The sequence below is a fragment of the Girardinichthys multiradiatus genome, chromosome 5 (genome assembly GCF_021462225.1).
Source record: "Girardinichthys multiradiatus isolate DD_20200921_A chromosome 5, DD_fGirMul_XY1, whole genome shotgun sequence".
Classification (NCBI taxonomy): Eukaryota; Metazoa; Chordata; class Actinopteri; order Cyprinodontiformes; family Goodeidae; genus Girardinichthys; species Girardinichthys multiradiatus.
The window spans coordinates 48,175,516-48,194,251 of NC_061798.1; the positions used below are offsets into that span (position 1 = coordinate 48,175,516).

The 18,736-nt window shown below is 42.0% G+C and overlaps 1 protein-coding gene across 4 annotated transcripts in view; it reads left to right on the plus strand.

Moving 5' to 3' along the window:
- Positions 1-18,736, plus strand: part of bnc2 (basonuclin 2) — a 224,429-nt gene that overhangs the window by 86,246 nt on the left and 119,447 nt on the right. Inside the window, exons 1-2 of one of the 4 annotated variants that reach the window (XM_047364403.1) lie at positions 15,622-15,988; positions 16,693-17,052. The exons of 1 other annotated variant lie outside the window; for it this stretch is intronic. In XM_047364403.1, coding sequence (XP_047220359.1) covers positions 15,986-15,988; positions 16,693-17,052 — 363 coding nt within the window. In that variant the 5' untranslated portion in view covers positions 15,622-15,985. Of the gene's footprint in view, positions 1-15,621; positions 15,989-16,692; positions 17,053-18,736 lie in introns of those variants that run through there. 2 more of the 4 variants (XM_047364400.1, XM_047364401.1) reach the window with 2 other exon arrangements.

The following is an 18,736-nucleotide window of genomic DNA, read 5'->3' on the forward strand; positions in this document are numbered from 1 at the left end:
GCAAACCTTGCCTTCTAATCAATATAATTAACAATAAACGGTTTGTATCCATATCAGAAAAAATACCTGACAGTGCAACATGACTTAAATTCCTTTCATGTTCTCAGTAGTTTTATTTGCATGTAGAAAGGTCATATCATACTTCAGATGCTTAACAAAGATGCTGCAATTTACAATTTCTCATAATGTTTAGCATTTGTTTGTCTTGGCCTTTACTGTGATTAGCTATGATTTTAGGCAGTTTGGGGGCAGATAATTTTATATTTTATGTGACTCTATAGAAGCACAGAGAACCTTAGCTCTTGCAGCAGAGAATAGAGAAACTGTTCGATTGTGAGCGTCTCCCTTGTCAGACCTTAATGAGTCTTGGTCCACAGTGGCCAAGTCCCCCGTCATCCTGTCTCCCATGTACCAAATTGGACCCAAACTCACCCAGTGTGCTCCAGCCTTGTCTATGGAAAATCAAGGCTTAAAGTGACTTAAGTGAATGAAGACCCACTTTGGCACATTCAAGCTTGGAAGATGGTGGCAAGATCACCCCCCTCCCCGCCCTCCCTCCCCCTGAGCTTGTCGGAGTCTTGGGGCAGGATGCTCAGGCACACACATGCACAGGAGTGGGTACCTATTTGTTGAGACTTTATGAGAAAAGCTCACAGTGGATGCGTGCTGGTAACTATGTGGCATAGAGCTCAGCCACTCCACTCTCGAATTTACTTATTTATTAGCACCGATGGCTGTGATGACAGGGCCTCCCAGGTTCCACAACGTCCCTTCAAGCAGTGGCATAAAATTTTTAACAGCCCCAGGCCCGGTTTGATGACTTTGACACGAGTTAGCATGTACTCAAGTTGTCGGGTGCATTCAGGAGGCTAACTGTTCTAATGCGTTTACTCTCCTGTTTTATGAGTGTGTTTGTGTGTCTCAAAGCAAAGTGTCTCTTAATAATTTAGCCGCTGGTTTCGTCTCCCACACGCCCCCGCCTCTAGCCATCAATCCATTCATCCATTCATGGCTCTTTATGTTTCGCCTGTGGGAATATGGAGGCCATTTCCCTGCTCTTCTGGGAGTGATTGAATGTGCAGAGACAGGTGACAGAATCTGGCGTGGTGGTGTGTAAGGAAGGGCCAAGACAGGCATCAAATGTGCTGAAGCTGATTCATGTGACTGGAAGACTGGAGCTGAGATGTAAAGCACCTTGCAAAAGTATTCATGCTGCTTAAACTTTTACATTTTGTCACATTAAAACAACCAATCCTAAATGTATTTTTCTGGGACTTCATATAATAGGCCAACACAAAGTAGTGCATAATTTTGAAGTGGAAAAAATATGGTTTATGGTTTTCAAATGGTTTTACATATAAGATTTTGGAAGTATGGCTTGTAATTTTATTTTACCCCTTTACACCTGACACCCCCTTCAGAAGTCACCTAATTAATAAACAGAGTGTAATTTATTCTCATTATAAATCCAGTTTTTCAGTTTCTGGCCTCAGAGGTTTATTAGAGAACATCGGAGAACAAACAGCATCATAAAGACCAAAGAACACAGCAGAGAGGTCATGGAGAGGTTGTGGAGAAGTTTACAGCCGGGATAGGTTCTACAATAAAATATCTCAAGCTCTGAAAATCTCACAGAGTTCTGTTCAATCCGTCATCTGATCATAAACAGAGGACGGACAAACTGCAGACCTACCAAGACATGGACGTCTACCTACACTGGCAGGCCAGGCAGAAGAGAATTAATTAGAGCAGGAGTCCCATGGTAACTCTGGAGGAGCAACAGAGATCCACTGCTCGGGTGGGAGTATCTGTCAACAGGACTAGTATTAGTCATGCACTCCCCTAACCTTACCTTTATGCAAGAGTTGCAAGAGGAAAACCATTGTTGAAACAAAGACATAAGCATTCCCCTTTGCAGTTTGCCACAAGCCATGTAGAGAGAACGGCAACATTAGAAAGAAGGTGCTCTTGTCAGATGAGATCTCGATTAAATGATTTGGCCTGCATGTTAAAGACCATGTCTGGAGAAAAACTAACAGTGCACATTATCCTGGTAGCATCATGTGTGAATACATTTTTACGTTACTCAAGAAAATGGTTGCAGCGGTGGGTTGAGTAGCCAAAAATTGTTATCAAGTAAGAGTAAAAATGTATTTGGTAAATAGGCTACTTAAGTACTCGAGAGGTACTGTTTAATCTGATTTATTTGTGAAAATGATGCAATAAAACAGATAAAATATAACATTTGGTGCAGATTTTGGTACTTTGAATGGTAAAATTAAAATTCAGTAAAAGAAAATCACATTATTTGATTTTATGTACTTTTTTTGACTTTCATTTGTAATGCCACTACAGTGTTTTTTGTCACTGCAAAGTAATTTTTTTATTATGTAAAACACTTTGGATTGTCCTGTTGCTGAAATGTGCTGTATAAATAAACGTACCCTTCCTGGCCTTCTTACAAAATAAGAATGTTGGGCAGAAGAAAAACACATTTCCAAATCTCAGTTTTCCAGAAAAGAAACCGTACTCACAGTAGGTAATGTACAGACCAATTCAATAAATTAGAATATTATTGAAAAGTTCATTTATTCCAGTGACTCCATCACTAGGGGAAACACATTATATAGATTAATTAAACACAGGATGATGTTTTCAAGTCTTAATTTCTGTTAATTATGATAATTTTCCCCTTATAGCTAATTAAAACACCACATTAAGGATTAGAATGTTACATCAGACTAATAAAAAAAACATTTTTAATACAGAAATATGTTAACTGAAATACCTGCCTGAAGGTTGTTATTTAAAAAAAACGTAATGTTAATCTGAGAAACGAACGTCATTGGAACGCATATTCTAATTTACTAATTATGACTGTATACATGTTGGAATAGTGCTTCCAGTGACATTATCTAGTGTTTACTGTATGTGCAACAGATAGAAAATAGCATAAATGAAGCCATCAACCGTGTCACCAGATACAGACACGTGTGTCTGGTGAGATTTCTGGTGCATTTTTATTTTAAACTTACTTATCCAACAATCAGTGAAGTACGTTGAGGTGGGTAGAGTAGCCAGAAACTGTGCTCAAGTAAGAATAGTATTACTTCAAAATAATATTACTCAAGTGGAAGTAAAAAATATGCTGGAGGAAAACTATTCTGAGAAGTAGAATATTTTCAAAAATGTACTCAAGTAAATGCAACCAGTTACTACTTACCTCTGGATGGGTGGAGCTAAACAGGAAGCAACCTGTTAGAAACTGGGTCAGAGGTTTACCTTCAAGTAGAACAATGACCCTAAATATATAGCCAGAGCTACCATGCAATGCTTTATACACATATTCATGTGTTTTAATGGCCTAGTCCAAGTCCAGGCTTAACTTCAGCTGAGAATCTGTGGCAAAACATGAAAATTGATGTTCACAGACTCTTCACAGGCCCCAAATCCAATCTGAATAACATTGAGCTTTTTTGCAAACAATGGACAGAAATTTCTATTTCTATACAAAGCTGGTGGAGACGTACTCCAAAAGACCTACAGCTGTAATTAAAGTTTAACTTGGTTCTACAAAGTTTTGAGTAAAATTGGCTCAATAGAAATGCATTGCACACTTTTCAGATTTTTATTAGGTGATTTGCATCATTTTCCTTCCATATCACAGTTGTGCACTCCTTGTGTTGCTTTGTCACTTAAAACCCAGAAGAAATACTATTATAAGTTTGTAGTTGTAATGTAACAAAAGCTGAAAAGGTTCAAGGAGTATGAATATATCTGCTAGGCTCTGTATATGATTTTTTCCCGTTCCTGTTCATTACATCCTGCTACAATGCAATAAAATAAAGTAACACACTCCTGCCAGATCAACTAATGTGTAACAGTGCTTTCTCTCTCTCTGTCTCTCTCTCTCACACACACACACACACACACACACACACACGCACACACACACACACACACACAGCTGGGTTTGTATGGACTCCGTTAATTCCAGATGTAGACACAACATTTTTTTTACTCCCTCATCCATGTTTTCTGACTAATAGGTTCTTGTTCTTGGTGGAAGTGGTTAAGCTGGAGCGGGAAGTCAAAGCTTTGGCCACGGTTGTAATAATCAAATTATGTAAGTTAGCCACATGTGAAGTGTGTGTTAATGCACGAGAGCTTTCATCAAAGTCCCCCAATGCCAATGGCCTCCTGTTATAGTTTAATATGACTTGATGTTCACTTAACCCTCCCCGCCTTTTCCATGTAATTGAAACCTGATGGTAGAGTTATAATCGTTTCTTCTTTGTTTCTGCCTACACTGGGCTCTTATTTTTTTCTGTGTGGGCTCTGTGTAGACCTCAGTGACCAGGAGTTTGAAGGACTGCAGCAACAGGCAGAACCTCTCCATGGTTTCTTTTAAGCACGGTCATACATAACATTTTACATTTTTAAGCTAACCTTTCTTTGTTTCAGCAAAACAAGATAAAGTAGAGGGATAAGATGGAGAGGGATGATATGAATGAGAATTGAACCCAGTTTTCCTAAACTTTGCTTCCTGTTTTCTGAATGGTTTTCACTACCACAGAATGATTTGTATGACATTTATTTGGGAGTGTTTGTGTGTTTGTCATGGTGTTAGCGGTTATGTTCCTTGTCATGTGTGTGCCATAAATAAAGACTCTCCTTGCTAATGTAACCCACATGTCCCTCTTAGTTTAGCATTTGTTTTCTTTTTTGGCTTGGGGGGATTCAGATGCTTCACAGCCCTTCTGGCCTGCATCTGAGCTTTTTGTGAGATCATTGAAGTTTTAAAAAAAATATTTTATTTTTATGACAAAAACAGCCGTGGACTTCCCTGTTACTCACAAAGGTTAATGAGGAGAAAGCGTGATTCCTATTACTTTATTACGTCACTGAGGAGCAGATGCCCACGCAGATGACTTGTTTGGAAAAAAATGTGCTCACGCAGTCAAACCAAATCAAGACGTCTGCTTACTGTCTGAAAACAGTTTTGCTTTTAGTCTTTTGATTTATTTGACAAAAATAATTGATGTCAGTTTATTGTGTCTGGATATTGGCTTCCTACTTGCCTTACTGTGATACTAACCCAAGACAACTACTGGTGCTTTTGAGAGGTGGCGAGTTGTAACCTTCAATCCCGCACTGTGTGCAGATTTTGGGTTTAGCTCAAATATAAAAGTTGAGCCCTACAACCTGGAAGTGGCAGGATTTTAACCAGAGTAGTTACATGTAGATGGCCTTCAAATACACTAATATCACCACTAAAGATTACAGTTATGGACAAAGACACATTTCATATATATGACGTCATAACTTATGTCTCATAATAGCTTCATGCTCATTGAGTCTCCCACTAAGACAATAGAAATAGCTGCAGTGCTTTAAACTGTAACAATACATACAACAAAAGTTCATTGTTATATTTTTACATACTTAGAAATAAGTAATAACATAGAAACAGAAATGAACCAAACAATTTGGTGCATTTTATCAAGACAACTATAATCCAGGATCAAAAATGTGAATTTAAGTTAACACTTTCTATAAGAATTACTGGTTTTATTTCAGTGAATAGTTCTTTAAACTAAACTGTAGTTCATGTAACGGTAATGATTTTGCTAACATATGCAGTCCATGGAAGAAGATAAGATGTTGTGATTATTATTATTATTATTATATTATTTAATATTAACATTGTATTAAATCATTATTCGGTGAATACCAGCCCAATAAGCGTGCAATCAAAAATGCACCCTTTAAAATACCATCAATAAAAGGATCAAAAAGGATCAAAATGCATATGCGTTGACGGCGCGTTATGGCCGATCTTTGTTTAAAAACCACCCTTTAAATAAAGTTTTTCTTAACTTTAAAAATACAATACAAAACACATCATTAGCTGAGCAGCTAGTCTGCTAGCACTTAGCTGAGTTTTGTCAACACAAACAAAAACCGAACGTCATGAAACGAACATTATTTAGATTATTTCATTCTGACCTAATCTTCCCTACCCAAACACTTCCTTTTACGTGCGGAAGAAGTTTTCCGGGTGACAAGTTGAGGGAAGCAAAACTGTCCCGGTAATCCACGTGTGGGCATTAACAAAGGGGCTAGCGATGCAGCTAGTGGGGGGCGCCGGCCGAACTATACGACAAAGCAACGTTGCATCAACTTCAGTGGCCCCATTGCGGTGGGATAGCTACCTGAACGTGCACGCTGGTAGGCGTGTGAAGCTGCGGTCCCGATGCCTTGTTCTCCGGGGCCATGGGGGAAATTCTGCTTCAATTAGGGCTGCTTATGGAGGCTTCAGAAGAAAAGTCAGGCCACGCTTGTCTTATTACACACCCTTTATTTGAATGCCAGGTACTCAAACAGCAAAATCATTACTTAACTGTTGCATACGATCGCCGTGATCGTAGTCACTTTTGTATCCAAGTTCAAGAGTTATGTCTGCCCACCAGCAAGGAGACATTTGTGCGTTGTGTCCCTCCGTCCAGTGTCCTCAAGAGCCGTGTGGTATAGGCTGCCATGTTGGAACACGGCGTTTTTGTTTAAACATTGACGTCACGGGGGAGTCAGCTATGACTCCTCCTCTTCCTGGGTTGAGTTCGGAAAAGGTTAGTGTAGTGTTGAGGTTTATACAGGCCTTTGTGTACAGTTCAGAGTCCATGCTCATCCGTGCTTCACTTCATGGCTGGGGTCCCAACAATGTGTACTTATACACCTCAGGATAAAAACATGTAGTCTACAAGTAAAACCAGAAAACAAAGTAACTTTACTTTGCTGTCAGTTTTTTTATATATGCACTAAGACAGGGGTGTCAAACTCCAGTCCTCGAGGGCCAGTGTCCTGCAACTTTTAGATGTGCCCCTGGTCCAACCCCCCCTCAAACAAATGGCTGCATTTCCTCCTCAGTATGCAGTCAAGTTCTCCAGAGCCCTGCTAATTACCTAATTATTTGTTTCAGGTGTGTTGAAGCAGAGGAACATCTAAACGTTGCAGGTTACCGGCCCTCAAGACTGGAGGTTGACACCTGTGCACTAAGATATTTCTGCATCACTGTGCTCACATAGTATAGACTATCATGGGCTACACTGTGGATTATACACTCACTGGCCACCTTATTAGGTACACCTGTCCAACTGCTCGTTAACGCAAATTTCTAATCAGCCAATCACAAGGCAGCAACTCAGTGTATTTAGGCATGTAGACATGGTCAAGATGATCTGCTGCAGTTCAAACCGAGCATCAGAATGGGGAAGAAAGGTGATTTAAGTGACTTTGAACGTGGCATGGTTGTTGGTGCCAGACGGGCTGGTCTGAATATTTCAGAAATTGCTGATCTACTAGGATTTTCACGCACTACCATCTCTAGGGTTTACAGAGAATGGTCTGAAAAAGAGAAAATATCCAGTGAGCGACAGTTCTGTGGGCACAAATACCTTGTTGATGCCAGAGGTCAGAAGATATTGGCCAGACTGGTTTGAGCTGATAGAAAGGCAACAGTAACTCAAATAACCACTCGCTACAACCAAGGCATGCAGAAGATCATCTCTGAACGCACAACACGTTGACCCTTGAGGTGGATGGGCTGCAACAGCAGAAAACCACACCGGGTGTCACTCCTGTCTGCTAAGAACAGGAAACTGAGGCTACAATTTGCACAGGCTCACCAAAATTGGACAATAGAAGATTGTAAAAACGTTGCCTGGTCTGATGAGTCTTGATTTCTGTTGCGACATTCGGATGATAGGGTCAGAATTTGGCGGCAACAACATGCATGGATCCAACCTGCTTTGTGGTGGTGAAATGGTGTGGGGGATATTTTCTTGGCACACTTTGGGCCCCTTAGTACCAATTGAGCATCGTGTCAACACCACAGCCTACCTGAGTATTGTTGTTGACCATGTCCATCCCTTTATGACCACAGTGGACCCATCTTCTGATGGTTACTTCCAGCAGGATAACGCGCCATGTCATAAAGCACAAATCATCTCAGACTGGTTTCTTGAACATGACAATGAGTTCACTGGACTCAAATGGCCTCCTGTCATCAGATCTCAATCCAGTAGGGCACCTTTGGGATGTGGTGGAACGGGAGATTCGCATCATGGATGTGCAGCCAACAAATCTGCATCATTTGTGTGATGCTATTATGTCAATATGGACCAAACCCTCTGAGGAATGTTTCCAGTACCTTGTTGAATCTATGCCATGAAGGATTAAGGGAATTCTGAAGGCAAAAGTGGGTCCATCCCGGTACTAGCAAAGTGTACCTAATAAAGTGGCCCCTGAGTGTATGTTCTTCCCTCTGTGCAGAAGATGTTTTACGGCAGAAACCCCATTTGAAAAGTAAAAATCACATAGATTCATTACAAAAGTGAGATTTTCAAGTATTAATTTCTGTTCATTTTTGATGATCCTGGCTTACAAAATATTAAATAAGACCAATATAGCAGCAGCAGGCAGCCCCGGCCCGTATTTACAAAGAGGGTAAGCCACAAAAAGTCTAAAGAAGCTGGTTGTTCACTGACTGCTTTATCCAAGTAAATTAATGGAAAGTTTAGTGGAACGAAAAAGTGTGGTACCAAATAAAGGCAACAGAAATAACTGCAGCCTTGAGAAGATCGTGAACTAAAGCTCACCCAAGAGTTCAGGTGAAACTCACATTGTGTGGACTACAGCTGGAGTCAGAGCACATAGCACATACAGACATATCCAGGGCATGGGCTCCAACTGTCCCATTTCTTGTGTAAAACCACTTCTGTACCAGAGACAACGTCAGAGACAGCATATCTAGGGAGAAAAGGACTTTATTGCTGCTCAGTGCTTCAAGGTCCTCTTTTTAGATGAAATAGCATTTTCATTTCATTTGGAAATTAGAGAGTAGCCATCTACCCAAACATATTGGAGTACTTATAGATTAAATTATTTAAATAACTTTTCAATTATATTATCATTCATTTAAATGCATCTGTACATAATTTTAGTAAAGCCACTTATCATTAGCATATACACACTTGTTGGTGGCTTGAAAATTTTTTAGGCTTCATAGATCAACACCATGGTGAATGCCACAAATTACATCCTGAGGATTCACACTGACCTGCATGCAGGCGTGCCAAGAACACAACCAGTGAGTTATCTGACTTTTAGGGATACCTTTTCAGCTTGTACTTGAGTAGATTTCGACAAACATGAATCTTCAAGTTGTAAAGAACACATTATTACAACCAGGAATTAAACTTTATCTCTGTCTAACTCTGTCTCAGCTTTACAGAGGAAGAAAATGTTTCAGTGAGTGTCAAAGAGAGAAGAAAACTTAAAGATGTGGATGTGTTAGTCAGGTCAGAGAAAATAGAAAATCTTCAGCATACATGAGAATGAGGAAGGGGAAAATTATTCTAATGAGAGATCCAGAGACAGAAAGTTAGCAGGGAAGAGATGAGAGAGGGAAACGAAGGACTTTGTCAAATCCTCAACGCTGGTTTTGGTCTAAACTGGGCTGATGGAGGGGGCGGGGGTGCACGACAGGGGCGCTGGCAGGGTTGCCACGGCAGCGTTCCGGATGGGCAGGCGGTCTCCTCTCAGGGGGTGAGGGGTGGGGGGTCGTGGGGCTGTCAGGAAGTCTGGCAGGTAGAGACACAATGCCCTGTGACTGGGGGGGAGCACGGGTCAGTGAGAGAGGACAGGGCTAAGGGGATGGAGGTAGTGAAGCCTTGTCTGATGAGGTGAGGAGAGGGTAGAAAAGGGGTGCAGAATATGAGGGGAGTAAATGAGGGTGGGGAGGAAGAGGAGCCAGAGATGATTAGAGAAGAATTATCCAAGTGTAAGGGTGAAAGGCTGCTCAGGAAAATGGAAGAGATGGGAGGAAGAGAGAAGAAATCCAGAAAGATGGGCTTAGGGTGCCCTGACTTCCAGATCTGTGAAGCACTCTGAAACTGTCAGTGAGAGAATTATCCTATTTATCTTTATAGAATCTCCTCACTAAGTATTTACTCTAAAAATGACTCACTAAACACCAAACAAACAAAATGTAATTTGTTTCTCAACATTTTGTCACTGATATTTATTACAAAGTAGTTTTACTTTGATCCAGGATGGACCTAAAAACCACTTGGACATTTCCCAAATAATTTAGCTGTTGTGCTGTAAATTATCAGCAAAGTAGCACCAACGTCATGTACGGGTCGTAATGCAGTCACAGTGTATTCAATTTTTATCCATTTATTATGAAATAGTAAATTGTATTTACTAAAATAAGTAGAATTATTATTATTTATTGAAATTTTTATAGTATAAAAATGTATAATAATTGAGTTTAAATTCAGTAACTTTTCATAATTAATTGCAGTCTTTTTTTCAATTTTTAATAACTGTCTACCTATTGTATAATATTAATAACACTACTAATAATTATATTAATAATCATAATAATAATATTTGTTTACTCATCATCCTAAAAAATGATGTCACTTACTCAATGTTTCGCTCACTTGCTTTCTAAATCAACCACTGCACACTAGCATGAACTGCATTAGATTGTGATTAAAATGTGCCTTGATATTTTATTTTGTCAGTCAGTCATTTTCTACCGCTTATTCCATAGTGGGTCACAGGGAAGCTGGTGCCTATCTCCAGCAGTTTATGGGCGAGAGGCAGGGTACACCCTGGACAGGTTGCCAGTCCATCACAGGGCAACACACAAACAACCATGCACACACTCATTCATACACCTAGACCAATTAACCCAACAGGCATGTCTTTGGACTGTGGGAGGAAGCCGGAGTACCCGGTGAGAACCCATGCATGGACGGGGAGAACATGCAAACTACATGCAGAAAGAACCCCGGCCTGGAATCGAACCCAGGACCTTCTTGCTGCAAGGCAACAGTGCTACCAACTGCACCACTGTGCAGCCCAATATTTTATCTTGTTTTGCATAAATATTGCAGGAATAGTTTTTAGGTGCCCGTGTGAAAGAAGCATAAAGAATAATGTTTTTATGTAGGAGACCTGATGAAGTCAAAACCTTTATGCATGAAGCCAGTAATGTCTTTTCTGTTCTTCTCCAGTATATTTTGGGATTTCATCAAAATTATATTTAGGACAATAAATGGCACTAAAAAATGACCACCTGTTGCATTAGAGTAATTTGAACAGAAAGGCGTTGGGTCAAAAGCTGACAAGTTGCTGTAGAATTCGACAACCTGTCCAAAGGTCCAGTCGGGTTCGACCCTGTTTGGAAACACAAAACAAGTATGCTAAGGGCTTTTATGCATAGTATGTGTCATTAGGTCATGGATCACCAAATGTGCATTAGCAGATTATGTTTCCAGCAATTAACCTTTTGCTGTTGTGAATTACCACAAGCACAACTGAAAACTGTAAATAACTCATAAAACTCGACCGAGGTGCTCAGCTGCCCTCTTCTCCTTTTATTTTTACAAAGGTGCACTTTATGAGCAGAGCCTAGTACGTTTGCAGTGATCAGTGACACAGGCGATCATGTGGCTCCCACTTGTATCTCAGACCTTCCCGTGCCCCCATCTAGCTTCTTCTATGTCTTTCTCTCAGTCTCCCTCTTATCCCACTATCACAAGTGGAGAGCTGTTCCTATTGCTGTCATATGATGTCTTGTGGCCCTGTAGTGGTAGCAGAACAGGGACAGTTCTATCCCTGTGCCATCTGATCGACACGCTGCTCCTTGTCACATGTGCGTACACTGAGACCATGAATCAGGTCATCGGCAGCAGCAGCCCTCGGCCTTGTGCTCCTACTTATGTCTCCGGCGGGCTGTACAAAGGTTGCACTCGCTTGTTGAGGAAATGCCACTTCCCAGCCATCTCAGGCTTTTATTCCTGTTTTTTTTTTTTTGCTTTGTTTTCTTTGAATTATACAATAACAAAAGAGAAATTTTGGAGTTTCAATTTGGAAAAAGTTCAGAATGAACAAACGATGAACTTGAAGAAGCATCATCTGCAGCAAAAGTACACTCAACAATCCATCTCCATTCGTTTTTATAATTTTTTCACCATCACTGCAAAGATAATGTAGCTCCACTTACCTTACCCTGAATTCAGTTCTCGTCCTTCCTTTTGACCTTTTCTTTCGACTCGTATAATCACACACAAACAAAACTAAAAAATAAGACAGCAGCTAAGCATTGTAATTTGCACCCACTGATGACAGCGGCATCCGTTGTTTGCTCAAACAAGGCGCTTTTTCCTCTCAAGACTCGAAAGCTGCTGCGGCCAATTTCTGGGCTATTTGACCCATTAGATGTCGGTGTTTAGGAAACAAACACGCAGAGGCTGAGAGGTTTGATGGGCAGTGATGGAGGGTGGCTCGTTGCTTACAGTCAAAGTTCAAGAAGCTGCAAAAATCCTGTTTTTATGCTGCCTGCACTACTTTTACTCCCTTTTGCAAGGAACTAAGCCTACAGTATACCCGTGTTTACCAGGTATGTTTGAATGGGCTTTATGTATTATGATTTGACTAAAATGTGAAATAAACACTTAAAAAATAGAAGAAAAAAATATTGAAAATAAAATAAAAAATACTAAAAAATAACTAGTATAGTATAGTTGGCCATTGTACTGCTTTTTATCTGCTGGAAAACCTTTTGTAAAAATGATTAGTATTTTTCTAAGAATAAAGCTGAAATAATAAAAATAAAATAGAATCAACATAATCCAGACTAATATCTAATTTACTCTGCGTGCCATCGGGGTGACATTTTATACCATTAATACCTGAAAGCAAGACAAATCTAGAGAAAATTGACAGCATAACAGTTAAACTTGGAGAAAACAGACACAGCTGATAACAGGTGAATAGCAAAGAGACCAGCTGGGGTCGGTGGACCAGTAAAGGCAAAGACATGCAGGCGTTTGTACCAGTGGGGTGACAGGACTTCATTACAGGAGGTGATAAACGGACATTTTTAGATCTGACAAAGAGGAAAATACTTTTTATTCTTATGTGTAAAATCTGCATGCAAGCAAGTTTTTTTTTTTTTTGCTCAACCTTAATTAACTCTAACTCTAATAACAGCAATGTATTACATTTTATTTATATTCTTTAAGAGATTTCAGGATTTCTTGTCTTTTGTTAAATTTGTCCTTTTTAGAAATGCAGGCTTTGGTGTGTAACTTTTTATCCTTGACATTCGCTTGCTGACTGCTTCAGATTGTAAAATTGCACCCCCGACTGTGTGTGTGAGTCACTGGAGAGTGAGGATGCCATGGCCCAGCTTTAACCTCATGCACACATTTGTATTGATCCGTACAAGCCTCAGTGACTGTTGCTACAGAGCGGGCTGCCCTTATCGCGCAGGGCTCCCCCCTGTCACCGGTCAGTGGCAGCTAACGAGGAGTCCAACACACACTCACACATAAGCCGTTTGGTTGCCATCAGCCCTGCCCTCGCCTCCTGCCTCACCCGTCTCCTCTCCCCCTTCATCTTCATCTTCACCCTCCCTCCCTCTTTTTTTTGCTCTCCCTCTTTCTCTACCTCACTTTTCCTCTAATGAGTTGCAACACTGATAACGAGCCTGATGATCTTCCATTGATTCAGCTATCACTTGCTTGTCTGGTAATTGATCCGTAGCTGAGCCTCTAGTTAATTATATGGGCTTCGACATGGACCCCTGCCCCACGGGGAATTCTCAAGTCCTGCACAATAATAGTTTTAATAAAGGAGTCTGAGAATCTTCAGGATCCGTTTCTTCTTTTTTTCTGCAGCTAATACAGATTTCTCATCATTCTGTTTCCTTTCTACTCCAAATGTCTTTCGGCCCTGTATTTTTCCCCCACTAGTTGTTACTATCAGCAAGAGGCAAAGAGAGAAAAGTGAAAAAGTGTTAGAGAAATTGGGAGAAAGAGTGAGCTCTATTGGCAGAGTCCACTCCTCCCTCCCACAAATAACAGCCATTAAGCAGCTGGGTTAGAAGCCGAGCCACCAGCTTGACTTGAAACACTGAGTGCCACTTGAAAAACCCGCAGACTAGCACATTTACAGCCGAGCAGAGAGAGGAAGAGGGAAAAATGTCTGGAGAGGGAAAAAGGAACCTTAGCGGCTAAATTGTCACTTAATAGAATTAGCCTGAGTCTCATGCATTATGTTTTCAATAAGTTGTTAAGAGTGAAACTGCACGACTTAGGGTTTATACATTAAGTATTTTATGATAGTAGCTGCTGACAGGCCATAGGCCATAATAAAATAAAAGACAGGGTGTCAAAAGTAGAGATGCACCAATCAGGGTGACCTACCCTTTGTCTGATTTTTATTCAGTTCAAAAGAATGCATTGAAGTACATGTTATTGGGTGATATTTTAAAGAATAAAATTGATTGGATGCATTCATTGGCGATCACTGATTGGAGCCGATCAAAGGAAAATCGTCAGATTCCGATCTCTAGCTGATTGATCGGTGCATCTCCAGACGAGAGGGGGAAAAAGTCAGAGGACAACAGGATGAAGACGGGGAGAAAAAGAGTTAAGATGTAAATTAAACCCACTGACAAAAGACAAAAGACATGCATTAAAGACACATGCTGCACTTTTCTTTCCATGTACGTCGCCGTAACAACGGGTGTGATAATCTCAGCAAAGGTTAACACTGCACTGCCATTAGTGGCTGCTACAAAAGGCTTTTAACAGACAGCCAGGCAGCTGTCTGCAGCAATTTAGCACAAAATCTGAAGTGACTCTGTGGTTTAGAGGCCGTTTAACGCAGCTGAGGAGAAAAGTTCTCTGTCTCTCTTTTGTTCCGCTGCAGTCGAAAGATCACTATGACATCTCCATCTCTTGCCATGGACTGCCGTACCTGCTCTGTCATTTTTCTAATGATAGTCTGAGGGGGAAAAACGGGGTGCAGATGATAGTAAAGAGGTAAAGGAAAGGAGCAGAAGGTTGTAGAGGAAGAGGAGGGGGTGTCTTCATTGTTTCAGATGCTGTGTCAAAGGAAGTTTTTTTTCTTATATCCTCCTGTGTGTCTTTTTCTCTGTGTCTGTCTTCTTATACTCCTCCATCCCTCATTTTATTCCCACACCTTCGCTGCTGTGGGGACCAATTTGGCTAAAATGGAACCTCTTCCTCATTTTTTTCTTAATTAAAATCTGAGAGCCTCCATGGGGCAGGAGTAGGAAGGAGGAGGAAGACGTGCTTGTGAGGTGAGCGTGTTCATGCTGCTGGTAATGGTGGCGGATTGCTGGTGTTCCATTAATCCTTCATTAGAGCTGCTGAAATCATACAACGGCAGCGTAGATTTTAATGACATCAGAAGTGAAGAAATTGTTGTGCATCAGGAAACCTGTGAGGAAAAAGTCGAGGATAAAACGAGCGGTTTTGCACCATGTGTGTGTTTGCATGTATGTGTGTGGAAGGTCAGTCCCACAGGAGAACTAAGTTGCTCCAAGACATGCCGGCCACTCGCAGCAGTGCACATTGTAATAAGGCAGGGGGACAAGCAGCTAACCCCCTCCTCCTCCTCCTCCTCCTCCTCCTCCTTACTGCTCAGCGATGCCCCCACCTCCCTGCCCCGAGCAGAGGAGGGGTGTCTGTGTAGGAGAAGTGTGCAGCGCAGTGTCACTGAGCATCTCAGAGCGGAGCGGCACAGTTGAGCCCTCACCGGCCTGGCACACTCTCACACATTTTCTCTCTCCCTCACTTCACTCTCTCTCACATACACACACACGCACACACTCAGAGGTGCTCGGCTCAGTTCCTCCGTGGCTGCGGTGGAGTACAGAGGAGTCGGACAGAGAGGAAAAGAGAGAGAGAGAGAGAGAAAGAGAGAGAGATAGGAGCAAAGGGAGAGGATAGGAGGGAGGACAGGCAGCGGCACGGACGTCAGGAGAGGGACGGAGTCACACAGAGAAAGAAAGAAAAGGAGGCAGGAAGAGGAGCAGGATAGCTGGTGGCTCACGCTCACACTTCATCCTCACTTTCACGGGACAGCCACTGGTTTGATGGTAAGACAAGTCTCTGCTTTGGGCTGGCTCAACTCTTTGGCTTTAATGGGACCTTTTAGAATCAAGTTTAAGCCTCAGATTTGTAGACAATCTTTACTTTGAAGCTCTTGTAAGGTTTAAACATATTTGAGTCTGCAGAATTACTGTGCATGTGCTGCCTGTGCTGACTTCTTATTTCCAACTATTTTCCACTGAGACAATAATATTTGAATGTGTGCAGGCAGGTAAACTGTGTAGTTGTGTGTCCATGCCATGGATTTTCTTCCTCACTAACACCCCCCCCCCCCCCCCCCACACACACACACACACCTTTTATTTTGTTTTACTGCATTCTTGCTCTGCCTTTCATTAGCCCCTCCATCCTTCTCTCCAACCCACCTCACCTCCAGTGGTCTGCTCACCACCCCCCAACCCTGGTGCCCAAGGTGGGGAGGCCCTTGAGGAGATTCACTGCAAGCACCCTCTTTTCTCTGGCTTCATAAGAATTACGTCCAAACACAAACGCTGCTCTGCCGTAAAGAAACCCCTGACACACATCAACTCCTCCATCTCCCTGCTCCTTGTTATCCCGCTCATAAAAACCCCAAAGACAACACGACCCAAAAAGAACCCACCTCCGCTGACTTACTTTTCTTCTCTCCTCCTTCACACTCCTACTTCTATCCTCTTACTCTCCCTCCCCTTGTCTCTTCTTTCTGTCCAAGTCCAAGGAAGCAGAGTTGGATGTGAGAAGCAACGAGTGCGACACAGTCCCAGCAGAGCCCAGCAGAGACCTAGAGTCACCCAGGCCACCTCCTACAGCTAAGGTTACCGAACCTACCGGTGGCACAGCTGGCGTTGGCGTGAGCATCCCCTCCAGAAGTCAGAGTCACCTCAGTAACAGCAGCGGTGGTGTTGGTGGTCTGGGTGGCGTTAGCATTGTTAGCAACAGCAGCGCTGAGGGAGCAGGCGAGAGCTCCATGCAGTTCAGCACCAGACCGCCTAGTGCTGAGCAGCCGGGCTTCATGGGGACATGGCAGCAGCAGAGCACTGACAGCAACCTCCTCTACAGAATGTCCCAGCAGGTACGTCTGCCATTCCATTCTTAGGAGTGAAAAACTTCATTTTTCATCCCTTGGTGTGTGTTTACATGTCTGCTTGTTAACATCTCCCACCTCTCGGTCCAAGAAAGTATTTGTGTGTTGGATCTTTATCAGTGTGTGTGTGTTAACAGGAGGTTAGAACTGATTGTTGCTGTTATAGAGGTTTAGAATTTGAATTTGTAGTAGTATTTTTTTGCAGCTTAACTTTCCTGCTGGAGAATATCAGATTAATAGTTTGCATGCTTTTACGTTTCCATAGAACACACTCTGTGCCTGAAAATATTTCCATTCATTTATTTTAATTATTTTATGCATGTATTCCGTAAATTAATTTTATTTTTTTTAATAACATCAATATTGACATTTTGTCAATGTATAAAACCACGATTTTGTTTTTCAAAATATATCAGATAATTCATTTATTTGACGGTGGATGATTCACCTTCTGTCTGGATTCGTTAGATACACGCTCTTTTAAACTCTCCATAAATGGGGGTTGTAAGCGGAGTTTATAGCAAGCACCAGCCGTGTTTTAGAAACCTCAGTGCGGATAGGAGCTCAGCCAGGGACACCCTGGGAGACCGGCTCAGTCTCTTCATGTGGCCGTCGCAGGGAAAACCTTGAGCGGCTGAAGAGCTACAGAGGAGTCGCAGAAAAACCCAGCCTCTCATGGAAACGCAGAAATGATCACGAATCATTTCTCTCCTGTTTACATTCACTCTCCATGCTTTTATTTTTTACTCCAGGTGTAAAACTGAAGCTAGAGCAAGAGACATATTTTTAACTGATTTTGGATAAATGTCGGAGGCAGAAAGGGAGGAGGAATGAAGAAAGTGAGACCTTTGTGTGTGTGTGCGCGTGTTTGTGCGCCTCCGTTCGCGCGCACGCGTGTGAGGGTCGTGCACGGCTGTTAGGTTGCAGTTAATCACTGCGGGACCTGCAGGCTCATCCGTACCTTGCACACGCTGTTACGCACCAGGCCGCAGCGGCTCTTGCGCAACAGCTTCGCGGCGGCTCTGTGCTGGAAATAAGGAGGAACTTTTCATTTAATCTTGTTGTTTTTCCGTGAATCCTTTTTAATGCATTATGTGTTATTTTCATCGCAGCTAATCATATCTGGAATAAAATTATTCCTAAACTGTTTTATCAGGCTGATAATTTGCTTTTTAACATAAATTCAGGATGGAAGCTATGAACTTCATTTTGCATTTTACGCAACACCAATATGCAAACGAAATTTTGGATTTTTGTTCCGAAATAAATGATCTTCCATCCCACTGATGTATGAGTGAAAATGTATATATAAGGATTTGTGGTTTGTAGAGGCCAACGAGCTTCTTGTCCACTCTCTGCCGGTATAAGCAGGTGGATGAGCCCCTGCGCTCCGCATCTGCTGGGACCCCCCTCTCCTCTCCACAAACGCGCATCGTTGTTTCAATGTAATCAGCTGTGGGACTCGCTGTTATTTATCCTTCCGCGCATCACTTAGAAGATATCCTCTGACATCAATTCTCCGAAGGAAGCTCGTTCCTTGACAGACTCGCCTTATTGGAATCTAAGCGATAATGACTTTGTGTTTGCCGAGCCTGGCGCACCCCTGGGGTGTTCGGGCTGAGAACTGCCTTCTGGGTTCGTGCGTTCTGCAAAAATCTCCCGTAAAGAAGAG